Source organism: Ursus arctos, unplaced genomic scaffold (genome assembly GCF_023065955.2).
Source record: "Ursus arctos isolate Adak ecotype North America unplaced genomic scaffold, UrsArc2.0 scaffold_4, whole genome shotgun sequence".
Lineage (NCBI taxonomy): Eukaryota > Metazoa > Chordata > Mammalia > Carnivora > Ursidae > Ursus > Ursus arctos.
This window is the reverse complement of record NW_026623056.1, coordinates 48,621,259-48,635,218: the sequence shown is the minus strand read 5'-3', so window position 1 is coordinate 48,635,218 and position 13,960 is coordinate 48,621,259. Positions and strand designations below refer to the sequence as shown.

The following is a 13,960-nucleotide window of genomic DNA, read 5'->3' as shown; positions in this document are numbered from 1 at the left end:
AATTAGGAATATCAATATTTTTTATTCTGTGCCTTGCCTTATATATTCTTACTACTTATAGTAGCTTCCTAATTATTAGATTATCATAATATACAGTTATGGATTCTGTACATGGCTATGTGGGGAGTCCAATTAAAGTTACTTCGACCACATCTTCAGTCTTGGAACAGAAGCTTCCTCTCTCCCCTAGTCAACTTGTGAAGTGCTATTTGTGTCTATTTTTCTTCCTCATTCTTTTCATAATTCATTCTCTACAGAGACTATTCTTTATTGCTTCTTATTTGTTTTCTTAGTGTCATTATTATTCTGAAAGGATTTTAGTTGGGAAGAAAATAAGAAAATGGTCTGAGTCTCTGTATAATGCAGGTACAGTTTCCAATCCACTTTGCCTTACTCAGTAAATGGTATAAAAAATTTCTCCTAACCCCTATGCAAAACCATTTTACATGTTTGTGTGCAACATTATACATTTTCCTTACAGTTTCTATTTTCATACATTTCATCATACCAAAATCTTCTTGCTTTCAAAACTTTATTTCTGTTAGTTTGAGTCCCTTAATATTACTGGTCATTAAAACAATAGTAATAAAATATATTAAAATAGTCTTATAAAATATTTTAACTCCTTTTAAAGCTGCTAAAAAAAGTGTTAACTTGAAATACATTATTAACCTCAGTTTTACTTAATTGCTATACTGGACAAAATTATGGAAAGTTGGCTGCGGAAAGATTTCAAAGTTTTTGCTATTTTATGTTCAAAATTACAGTGAAAAGAAATCATAAGACAATGACAGCTTACCTTGAAATGGGATCTTAACATACTTTGTCGTGAACTAAAGAAAACATAAAAAAGGAAAAAATAAGTTACCACTCAATATAAGTTACTATTCAAAATTTTCAGTTTTTTTTTTTCTTTTTCAAACCACAACCATGTATTCAAAGTCTACACTAAAAGTGCTCAAGGGGAGCCTGGCTTGTTCACCCCAAACAGCATGCAACTCTTGATCTTGGGGTTGTGAGTTCAAGCCCCATGTTAGGTGTAGAAATAAATTAAAATTTTATTTTAAAATAAAATCTTCAAAATAAAGTGCTCAAGCCTTTTTATCAATAAGCCAAGAAAATGTCTCAGTGTAAAGACCTAGTTGGGGTTTTTTGGTAAAGACCTAAATTTATGGAAGAACCTTACACATGTAATTTAAATCTCAATATGCTCATTTATAAAAACCAGTAAGACTTTACTTAATATATTTTTCAAAAATGTTTCCTGAATATTTATGGAAGAAATAAGACAAAGTCCCAAGAAACTGCCAAGAGAACCCCAAGGTCTCAATGACTTTGGTAAATAAACCACAAAACAGGGTTTGATTCTTGGCTTTGTTGACATTCCCAGCATTCATCTTTCCGTGTTACAAATCCCTTCTGACTGAAGATTCAGCAAAGTTTTTGTTCTTTCAGCTCCTTCTGTGCCAGGAATTTTCTCTAGGAATCTTTTATACACATCTGACCTTAAGTGTTGCTTTTATAACAAACTCTCAGGGTCATAGAGCACCTAAAATCTTAAATGTTCCATCTAAAATAGTCTCTTAAATTCATTTTTTCCATTAATGTCAAATGAATTCATGGCTATTTATTTATTCTTCAGTTATGTTTCTCTTTTGATCAAACATTTATGAAATTGTTTACGAAATCGGGTATAGTCTGTGAGCACAAAACAAAATTAAAAATGGTCTTGGTACATGGGTACCTAAATTAACTACCAACAGAATTCCAAGTAAGTAGCAAACAACGTCCAGTGAAACCACAGGTTTATTGTGACTCATTTCTTTTTCCAATTTAAAAATTATTTCATAGTGTTGTTTCACAAATATAAAATTCGTTATTTCAGAGTCTAAGTCAGCCAACTAAAGCAAAGTTCAGGCAAATGGCCATATGAGTTAAAAGGTGAACCTGGAGTTCAAATCCTGTCTCTACCACTTATACAAACAGTAAGTAGATAAATTTAGGTTACTTACTGAACCTCTGTCACCTTTAGATAAGAGGTTTAATCAAAAGAACTATTATCATTAGACATTAACAGCTGATTAAGTACATTATCTAGTTGAATTTAGTCAAACACACCTTATTATTAATCCTTCACTTTCACACAACTGCTATATATATTTGGTGTATATTTTCCCTTGCCAAATTCTGACATACTTCACTAGATCTTTAATCTCATAAAACATATCTTAGCAAATGTAAATAGTTACAGAAAATGAAAATAAGGAATTTTGCTTTTGAGATTTTATAGACAATACTACAAAATTATGAACTAGAAGTAGTATGTCTATGTATCTTGGCCTCTACTTTGTCATTATTCTCTCATTCTTCCACAATAAGTATTCTTATCCTGTATCAAATCTTTCAGCATGGCAAGGATCTGATAATCATTTACACCTTTGATGACTAAGCCAACATGTAACCTCTCCCAAAGGCAAAGCCCTATTCCCAGAAAAAATGTAATCCCCAGTTGGGGAAATAAGACAGATGTTTTTGTAAGAGTAAGATAAACCCAGTTCTCTGAAATCATACCATACCTATTTTATAACTTCTTACAAGAGCCAGTATAGTTCTCTGAATACAATGTGTACTTAATAAACATTTGTCCTACTATCAACGAAGCTGAGAAACAAAAAATGAAGTGTTCACATCTACTGCAGCATTCTCTACATTAAAAAAATAATAATAGTAAAGGTCCAACTATAAGAAAATGAGCTCTAATTTATGTAAATAGCTTCCCAACATAGGTATTTTTCTAGTTTAGCTAAAATGTAATAACTATCATGAGCGAGAACAGTATCTCCAGCTAATCTACAACACATTAATAGGGATTCATTAAGCATCTGGAAAATGAGTTTAATTCTCTTATTTACTCCCCCACAAAAAAAGTTCTTTAATTTCTAATTTGCAAAGCATTATGAACTGTGTTTGGAAATAGAATATATAAAAAGTCTCCTGAATCCTTGAAAGTTTTAAGACTTTTGCCTTTTTCTTTCCCCTTTTCATGTTATTCATTATTTTTAAATTTTAAAATTGCTTATGCTCTCTCCTTAGTAACATAATGTTTTAATATTTACAGAATTCCTCTCAGCCTTTCTTCATATACATATATTTTACCTGTATATATTTGCTTGGATTTACTAAATCACTTTCCTTTAACTAGACATTTAAGTTTTTATTTCAATTATAAAGAAGTGTCCCAACAAACATGAAACAAATTTTGAAAACCTCCTTTATAACATTTATTGAATATTTGCACTCCCCTACTCCTTGCAATAGCAAATACTGGGACAACCAAAATGTCCCAACAGCCAGGAATTAAGGACAACCCAAATACCCCAAAATAGATACGTAAACTAACTTAATACAATAATGGTAAGTTACAAACAGCATATATGTCATATACTTTTGATTTAAATATATATGCATATCCAAACTGAAGAATATGGAATGATATACACTGTAGAGTTAATGTCAAATGCATCTGGATAAGCAAGATTACAGATATTCTTTAAATTGTTTCTTAAAATAAAATAAAATAGTTTCTTTACTCAATTGCAATTTTTTTGTTTGGTCTTATTTTTTGCCCATAACAAGTCCACCTAACTATAATACACAATTAATAGATTAACTAATGAAAACCCATTGCTGAATGTTTATGTTGGATTTTCTTCCCCTGACTACTCAATTATTACCATATATTTATATTATCCAATTTTTTATCATTACAAACAACTCAACAGGAAAAAATGATTAAACTGAATTTAAAATAAAAAAGTAAAATGGGAGGGGCAGGGTAGAAAGATAATAAAAAATGAATGAAATTCCTTAAAGAAAAAAATTGTAAAATCACCCCAGGCATGCCAAAATCATTAATATCTAAAAACTACTGATCAGAGAATATTAAACAAAATTGTTCTTGTGTTTTCAATCAAAGCAATTTTAACTATATCACAAGCTACCATTATTTGTAGATCCCAGATTTTGCTGGATTTACACATGAAACTAGGCCATCCTCCTGCATAGTCACCAAGTAAACATCTACTTTATGTCTTAAATCATATCCTGTCTTCTCTGTGAAGTCTTCCCACATTCCTACAGATATTCCCATATGCATGCACCCTTCTTGTACATATTTCCACTTTATATTTTATCACAATGCAAATATCTATTTAGGTGTCGGTCTCTTCCATTAGACTACAAGTTCCATGAAAGGAGAGAGTATGTCTTACTATTTTATTTTTCCCTGCCCTATCCCTAACACAGTGACATAGTAATAAAACTTTTGGGAGAATACCGGAGTGATAATCTGACATAGTCAATGAAATTCAACTAATATTTGAAGTGCCTATTTAGGATTGAGCCATTTATGAAAGGTGTAAAAGCGAATAAAAGCATGGCTCTTCACCACAAGATGTTTAAAGGTTAATGGAGAGGTTTAGGCAAAAATATAAACAATTATAAATCCATAGAATAGATCTTACAACAGACGTACAAACAAAGTGCTATAAGTACACAGTAAAAGGAGAAGTTACTTCTGGTTAGAAAGGAGAAATCAGGAAAGGCTTCCTGGAAGAGGCTATATTTCAGATAAGCCTTAAAAAATGGTATAAATTTTAACAGGCAAAAATAGTAAGAAAATATAGAGAACTGAAGAATTCAGTTTACAATTTAAACCAGCAAAATTAAGATTTCTTCTTTTTGCTTTCAACTATACCCTGAATAAAAATTGACTTTACCACCAAGTAAGTTTAAGAACCCAATGAATATCAGTACTATATATGATCTTTTTTCATACACGATCTTCATTAGAATAGTCAGATCAAAGATATAATTTTAGGATAGTCCCTTATGATTTTAGGATATCCCCCCAAGTAAAGACATGTCTCAAAGTAGGTATAATAACATATTCAAAGTGTCCCATATAAAATTAATTTCAATTCTATTTTCATTTGTACCAAAAAAAAGACAATCTGTAAATGCCTTGTCCATAATCCAAAATTGAAAAAACAAAAACAAATTAAATATACTTACTGTAACACAACCTTTAGAAGCTCCTTTTATTTTACCAATATAAACAGAAGTAAATATAAAATCCAGTTGTAGATCCATCTCATTACTAGGTATAATACAGGAAATGTTTTCCATGACAGGATTATATGGACATAATTCAGATGAAGCCTAACAAGGAATAAATTATAAAATGCATATAACCCTAAGTATTACACAAATGCTGACAATGATTTTCAAAGTCAAATAGAGCACCAATGCAATAAAACACCAATGAAACAATAACCAGACCACCAGACTTTTTTATAGAACTGACCCAATTCTTCATCACACCTTAGAGAATAACAGCCTCTGACATTACTAAAAAATAAACCAATAAAAGTTTTACTGTAGTTCTACACTGGTGGTCACTGATAATCATCTCTTTAAAATAGGATAATAAGAGGCTGATAATAAGAATACTGACAATAGGGGGCGCCTGGGTGGCACAGCGGTTAAGCGTCTGCCTTCGGCTCAGGGCGTGATCCCGGTGTTCTGGGATCGAGCCCCACATCAGGCTCCTCCGCTGTGAGCCTGCTTCCTCCTCTCCCACTCCCCTGCTTGTGTTCCCTCTCTCGCTGGCTGTCTCTATCCCTGTCGAATAAATAAATAAAATCTTTAAAAAAAAAAAAAAAAAAAAAGAATACTGACAATAAATGATTTGAACATCACTTCAGAGCTATACTTTTTCAAGTACTATGTCAAAACACAACTGGCTGACATTAAACCAATGAGACACTTCCATCTGTAATTTTCTGTAAGAAGGAAAAGACAAAGGACTTACCAAACTGCAAGGTTTGTGACACTACTCTAAATGCTTTCATATGTTACTTCATTTAATACTCAAAATAATCTTGTGAGGTAGGTATTATCATCCTCATTTAACCTATGAGTTAACTCAGGCTTGAAGAAGTGGCCTACCCAAATGACAGAGCCGGGATTTGAACCCAGGTCTGTAATCTCCAGAAACCACGTTCTTTCCTCTATTTCATGCTGCCTTAATTGCACGTGAGGAAAAGGAATACTTCCAAGTAGCCACACTACTGGAAGACCAGACAGATAAATATTGGAAACTGTTTAATTCTAGGAAATGTTTTGATAAAGTAGTTAAATGTCCAATGAGAATCATCTTTTAAAAAAAGAAAAAATATTCAAGTCATAGAATATTTAGACTGAAAAAAATATAAATGACCAAAAAAAATTAATTCTTTCTCTTCAATAAAGACAATTATATATTTCCTTCAAACTAATATGAAAATTATCTCAAAACTCAAACCAGAAAAATTTGTAATTTTTATTATAATATTCTGGTTAATGAAAGTGAGTCATTAGTCAATACTCCATATTTCACTGTTAATTATGAGAAAGCAAAAATAAATTACCTGTACAGATTCACATGTAATCAATGGTAGTTCTGACAATGCTGATTCAGAAGTACTCTCATTTTCATTAGTGATGACATGGTCTTGCTTAGGTTGTAATTTAAGAATTTCTGAACTTTTATGTTCAACGGGTCCTTCTTCATCACTGGAAACAACAACTAAAAGGGAAAAATTATTTTTTAAATGTGTCACAATAATCCCACATCAAAAAGAAAGCTTTCTAATTCATGCAATATACCTTTAATAATCCCATTAAAATTTAATCATCTAACTTTGTCCAACTGAGAAGCTGGACTATCATTCATTATCTGATTTATACTAGGTACATAACAATATTTCCATATCCGTGCTATTATTTAACAGTTACCTGCAACCTTACCTTCTGGAGGATGAAGACATTTAAAAATGTATAAAGCCATGAGGAGAACTTAGGAACAAGTTCTAGCTAGAATAATAAAAATGTATTTTGCCATCACTCTAAATTGTACTTAAAAAAGTTAAGTTTAAGGGGCGCCTGGGTGGCACAGCGGTTAAGCGTCTGCCTTCGGCTCAGGGCGTGATCCCGGCGATCTGGGATCGAGCCCCACATCAGGCTCTTCTGCTATGAGCCTGCTTCTTCCTCTCCCACTCCCCCTGCTTGTGTTCCCTCTCTCGCTGGCTGTCTCTGTCTCTGTCGAATAAATAAATAAAATCTTATAAAAAAAAAAAAGTTAAGTTTAAGATTAAAATTTTAAAAAGAAATTGTATTTTAATGCCTGTTACAGTAGTTGCCTCTAGGAGGAAGCAGTGGATGCCTGAGAAGATGTGGAGACTATTCACTATGTATCCTTTAAGACCTTTTTCTGTACCATATGAGTGTATCAAATACTTGAACATTAATTAAATCAAAATTAATGACAATAATTATATAGCACCTAAACTCTGCACTTCAGCTTCATCAACCAAAATGTCAATAATAATGGTCCTTCCAGAATCCTTTTAAAACTACTGAGATGAGGGACTCCTGGGTGGCTCAGTTGGTTCAGCACCCGACTGTTGGTTTCAGCTCAGGTCATGATCTCTTGGGTCATGGTATCGAGCTCCTCAGAGGTCTCCATGCTCAGTGGGGAGTCTGCTTGAGGATTCTCTCCCTCTGCCCCTCCCCCAACATGCATGCACACACGTGTGCGAACATGCTCTAAAATAAATAAATACATCTTTAAAAAAAAACTGAGATATATTATAGTTCACAATTCTAAAAAAACTAAAAACTAAAAACAAAAAAACCCCACTTCTAAGTAATCTACTGTTTAACTAAATCACTATTACAAAATTTATGAACAAAGTCCCAAAAACCCCGAATTTTCTTTTTCTAAAGCTAACATATTCCACAGTGATGTCATAAACAGCTATTGCCTCAGCAAAATTTGAGAGGAGAAATAGAACAACTAAGTAAAGCAGAGAAAATTAAAAAACATTATTATCCTACTGTTACTTACTTGGTTCAACTGATATCAAAGATTGGTTCCCCTCACTGTGTTCACTTAAAACAGGCTTTTCTATTGTATTCAACTCATTCTCATCCTTCTCAAGCAGGGTAGAATTCCCCACAGTATCGGTGGAAATACAGCTCTCAAAAGTTTCAGTGGTTGAACAGTCAGAGGTACTTCTGGGAGCAGAACTCAAAGCCAACTCCTGACTATTAAGTGAGGACAGTTTGGCAATATCGCTTTCTACAGGTTCAGGTGTAATTTCTTCAAGCACTTCTGAGTCTTGATGATAGTTTTCACTTGAGTTTTTAAACTCAGCAGATGCTGTTGAGTCCTTTTCTTGTTTTTTCTGAACATAAATGCATACAGAAAATTAGCATTAGTCAGATATGGCTAAAGAATATTTTTAAAGTTTAAATTTCTAAAGAAGAATATAAAAGTAAAAATATTATATCATTTCTATAACTACAGGGATAGAAAACTACACAATTATACAATATTACTCTTGCTAGGTTCTCCCAAGTAAAAAGATAGAGAGAATTTGGTCTGTCCAATCAGACACCCAAACATTTTTTAAAAGGCTGCAACATGGAAATTCCCATATTTACAAGTGGTTCAAGTTGTCTCCCACAACCTAAGTCAACTTTAGAATAAGAAGTTTTTTTTACAGTTTTATTTTGTAAAAGGAATGAAGCCAAATGACATCATGTGACTTTATTAACAAAAGCAAAAAATTAAAAACTTAAGAGGATAACAATTTGAAAAACTATCAAATCAATCACTGCCTTCACATCTCTACTACCATTTAAATCAAAACCATTTTTATAACTCAAAGCTACTGAAAAGTCCTAAAAGGCCTTGTGAATTAAAGGAGTAAAAAAATTCTCTTCTTTTACTTTTATTAACTGTACACTAAGTTTTGAAAACAGGTGTGTGTGCATGAAGTATGGTGATTCTTCACTTTCAACAAACTCTCTAAACCCAAGGTAGAGAGTCTTAAAGAAGTTGGTAAGTAAATTACTACTCATAAAAGAAATCTGGTAATAATTTTACACAGAATATGAAAAAGCAATTGACTGGACAGTATGAACTGAGTAGTAATAATATCTGGTTAAAATAAGAGAAAATAAAAGAGAACAAGTCCAAGAGATATATACCAAAGTAAAGAGTGCTATCAGAGAAGGAGCACTTTTAACTTCTTTATTTGTTCATAGCATTTGAAATTTGCTCCAATAGCTATATTACTAAAAAACGTTTAAGTTATTTTTAAAAAATCAAACAGAGAATCAAAAAAATAGGCAAAGAAAAAAAATCTAATGATAAAAGCAGACGGTTATAAGATCATTATTTGGCCACAGTCAATTCATTTTTATCATAGAATAAATTATTTCATATAATATCTAAACACCTCTACTTACTATCTGTTCTGCTGACTCATACAGAGCAGAAGTAGAATTATGAGAATCAGGTAAATTACTTCTAAGTCTTTTCTTTCTCTTCCTGGGAGTTAGAGCGGGTTCCATTTTTGAATCAGAAAATGTATCATCCTTATTTCTGCTCCCTTCTTCAAGATGATCACAACCTCTACTTCCACTACTGAGGTCTTAAAAAACAAGAGAAACATAAATATGGCCCAAAAGTACAGAAAGAATCCCTTTTAAAAGAGCTCAAATAAACATCATCAAAATTGCTGTGCAACTTCCAAAACTAATCTAAAAAAAAGTTTACTGTTACATTCTCATACTGACAAGGATGAATATAAAGAAATACCCTATTTTAAGTTGTATACACAAAGTAAATGTTCATTATACAATAAATACAAAGTGAGGAAAACACATAAAAAGGGAGTATTTTTTAGTAACCAAAGCAAAGCAATCAAACTATGTTTTTCCTTTTCCTATAACTACATTTGACTGTAATACAAAAAGAAGGGAGAGTGTTAATAAAATTGGAAAATTCACGTTTAAAACGTCTTGATAATTCATTGTGATTTTAGAAATTAGCTGTCTTTTTAAAATTTAAGTGTTATATACATGTATGTATTTTTTAAGTGAAAACAGACAATAATTATGACTATTAATCACTGTTCTTTTAAAAGGAGCCAACAGACACCTGGGTGGCTCAGTTGGTTAAAGGTCTGCCTTCGGCTCAGGTCATGTCCTGGGATCGAGTCCCGCATCGAGCTCCTTGCTCAGTAGGGAGCCTGCTTCTCCCTCTGCCTGCTCCTCCCCCTGCTTGTTCTCTCACTCTCTCTGACAAATAAATAAATAAAATCTAAATAAATAAATAAAGCCAAAATATTTTTCCTCAGCAGCAGACTATAATATGTGATCATTCATAAAGCTATCAATTTGAATCAGTTTGTTTCTTCTTTTTAAAAATCAAGATCTCATTTTAAGTATTCAATAAATCTACTCCCCTACAGATAAGGAAATGTTCCCTTTTATAAATCAACAAAGCATTATTTGAATCCCATGTCAATTACTACTAAAAATGCTTAGTATTTCGGTTATCAAATATATGTACTATACAAAAATAACTTCCAAAAGATTCTACCTAACTGAAGGTTATCCTGAATTATACTGCTTTCTGAATCTACATAAGTAGCAACTCAAAGTTTATGTTGACAAAGTCCCAAAGCAGCTTCCTTGAATTCATAACTTACAATTCATGTAACACTTACTGGCCTGACCTCTCCATTCATTCAAAGTTCTTCAATACTACCCACCTTCTCTTCAAACTATTCTTGCCCTTATTCTTGGTTCATAGATACCTAACAACTAACATTCATAATACCTCTTTGTCATTCCTTAAAAGACATGCACTGGGACAGGACTGAGGGCAAAATTCCAAGATGGTCAACAGTCTTCCAATTTCCAAAGAAAATACTCTTTACTCCCTCCCCCAGAAAAATAAAATCTCCCCCTCAATTATCAACATAGTATTTTGAAAAGCACAATAGCTTTTATTTTTTGGTAACTTTGTAAAATGGAAAGGTAGTCAAATACAATTTCTACGTATAAATGCTGTATCAAATTACAATTTCTAAACATAAATACTACAGCAAAAAGACTGAGGAAAGGAAAGGGGCTTGAGAAAAACCCTATTATACAGTTTTCCCCTCAGTTTATTTACTATTCACACATCAGCCAAGACTACCTCATGGAAAACAAGAATAAATTTATTAGATAGAGCTTGCCATTATAAAAATAGGATTCTACTACATAATATACACAATTTAACTCACAAATTTTACAAGTATATAAAATTAAAGAAGTGACAAATTCTTATAAACAAAAGAATATTAAATATTTCCAATACAGGGGTGACTGGGTGGCTCAGTCAGTAGAGCAAACGACTCTTGATCTCAGGGTTGTAAGTTTGAGCCCCATGTTCGGTACAGAATTACTTAAAAATAAAATCTTTAAAATATATATACAAGACAAACTTAATGTACTACAAAAGACTGGTACACCTGGAGTTGAATTCAGAATTCCCATTAATTTATGGGCTTATGTTAAAAAACTGGTATTGGGGGGGCGCCTGGGTGGCTCAGTCGTTTAGCGTTTGCCTTTGGCTCAGAGCGTGATCCCGGAGTTCTGGGATCGAGCCCCATGTCAGGCTCCTCCGCTGGGAGCCTGTTTCTTCCTCTCCCACTCCCCCTGCTTGTGTTCCCTCTCTCGCTGGCTGTCTCTCTGTCAAATAAATAAATAAAATCTTAAAAAAAAAAAAAAACTGGTATTGGGAAGTGCCTGGGTGGCTCAGTCAGTTAAGTGTCCAACTCTTGATTCTGGCTCAGGGTCTCAAGACTGAGTCCCACATCAGGCTCCATACTGGGCATACAGCCTTTTTAAGATTCTCTCTCTCCCTCTCCCCCTACTTGCTTTCTCTCTCTCTCAAAAAAAATTTTTTTTTAATAAAATATAAATTTTAAAAAAGACCCTCCCTCTCCCCTTTTCTCCTCCTCCCTCCTTCCCTTCTTAAAAAACAAAACAAAACAAAAGACAGAACAAAAACTGGTATTGGACACGATTATCCATAAGATGGAAACATGGTGAGTTTCAATTAAGTTTCAACAGCTACTTTTCTTCAAAATATTTTATCTCTGAAGAGAATCTTCAGGGATACTAAGGAACTATAAAATGTTTCTATTATCATACATTTTTTTCCCTGCTAAGTCTAAAATTCCAATGCGACTTTGAAGTAATACTGAAGGGTACAAATCAGAAGCTTTTTATTCAACTATTTCCACTCTACCCGGGAAATCAGTAGAATGTGAGGGTTTAACAGTAGTGTCTAGATAGTATGTGAATGGAGACCAATTGTACAAATACTTTTTATTTGGTAATTAATGAGATTTATTTCTGGGAAAAGTACAATTCATAAGAAAATAAATTGTCTTTCATTATGTGTAGCTAGTGCTTAGTGACCAATTGAAAGATTATGTCTACAGTTACACTGCTTTTTCTAGATTGCCCTGGTAAGAGTTGAAGCTGGCTATTAGTCTAGTTTCTTTTTAAGTTTTCTCTCCTATGAAAAGGGCTACTAAAAATTGTAAATAGCTGTGTTTCAAATAAAGTACAAAGAATTTTTGCACAGTGTCATTAAAGAACCATCTTTTCTAGTGAATAATTTATAAAATCATTCAGAAAACAAAGTATATCAACGAGTTTCGAGCAATCAGTAATCCAAGAGATCCCTGAAGATGTTAGTTCCACATCTGACTAATGTAGTAAATTGTTTTGGTGCAAACTTTTGTAAATTATTTTAAAATCTTAAAAGAAAGACAAAAAGGAGAAAAGAAGTCAATTCATTAACCCTACATGCAAGGAGGCCTAAAAAGAATTTCCAGAAGTCTGGGATGTATTTACCTTTAAATTTGCTAATAGTGGCTTGTACTGGCATCCTCCTAGAGTTGAGAGAAATTCTAATGAATAAAGAATGTATGTCATAGGAGGATAGACAGTGGGAAGCTAAGAATAATAATCGAGTTAGCAGCAATATCAATTACCAGACATATCCATGGAAACAAAACTTACAAATAGCTAAACTAACATTCTAACTGCATAGCTGTATACCCAGCCCCAACAACAACAAAAATAAATAATATTCAAATTTAATTTATAGACTTAGTAAATAAATCTAGAAATGTATACCATAGTGTAAATAACAAATTTAGCAATTTTCTTTGTATTGCTAAATAACCTCCCTTTACCTTCACAGATCCTTTAAATGTAAGATTAAATAAAGTTAACCATAACTTAAAAATTATTAGAAATGCAAAAGATAAAAATTCAAAGGACAACAAATTTCTAAGGTACACAAACCTTTAGGTTGAGCATCAGACATTACAAGAGAAATGCCATCATCGTCTCTTTCCTTTTCTTTAGTGTGTGAAGACTGCTTTGCATAATTATTATCTACTGTCTTACTTGGTTGGGAACCCCTGCAAAAAAAAAATAATATTATATTCAACTCTTTTATATTCAAATGAATTAAAAACCCAGCTGACTTATACTCAAGATAAAAATCCAATTTTACAGGTTACAAATACAGTCCCATTTAGCAGTGTATATGATCTGAACAGAAAAGAATATTGAACTAAGATTTGAGAAATAAGTTCTCAACCCTATTCTACCATTAAATTCTCCCTATTTCCTTGGGGGGAAAAAAAAGGATTGGGCACCATAGGACTGGGCACATGCAAAATGAGCAAAAGAATGATACAGGTATTAAATACATCAAAGAGGTTTAAAAAGTAAAAATTCCATGAACAGTAGTACATGATACGCACATCTATATAAAATCAAAAAATAATAACTCAAAGGTAATTGTTAATATGTTTCAAGCATGGTTCACATATCAAAAATTAAGTACAAAATAGAGTTTGGAGTGTGGTAACAAACTTTAACTACAGAAGGAATAATTTATATTATAAAGTACTCATTAAATATATAAAATACAAGGTTGTATGAAAAACAAGTTTTGACATGATGAGCACAATATTATTATAAATGAAAA

General features: G+C 32.4%; 1 protein-coding gene across 4 annotated transcripts in view; it reads right to left on the bottom strand.

Annotated features, from left to right (window-relative positions):
- SENP7 (SUMO specific peptidase 7) overlaps positions 1 to 13,960 on the bottom strand; it is a 142,641-nt gene that overhangs the window by 29,434 nt on the left and 99,247 nt on the right. For all 4 annotated transcript variants that reach the window (XM_048215236.2, XM_026492361.4, XM_048215235.2 and 1 more), the window contains 6 exons: positions 13,267 to 13,385; positions 9,358 to 9,542; positions 7,949 to 8,288; positions 6,471 to 6,628; positions 5,074 to 5,220; positions 800 to 833 (listed from right to left, as the gene is read on the bottom strand). In XM_048215236.2, coding sequence (XP_048071193.1) covers positions 800 to 833; positions 5,074 to 5,220; positions 6,471 to 6,628; positions 7,949 to 8,288; positions 9,358 to 9,542; positions 13,267 to 13,385 — 983 coding nt within the window. The remainder of the gene's footprint in view (positions 1 to 799; positions 834 to 5,073; positions 5,221 to 6,470; positions 6,629 to 7,948; positions 8,289 to 9,357; positions 9,543 to 13,266; positions 13,386 to 13,960) is intronic.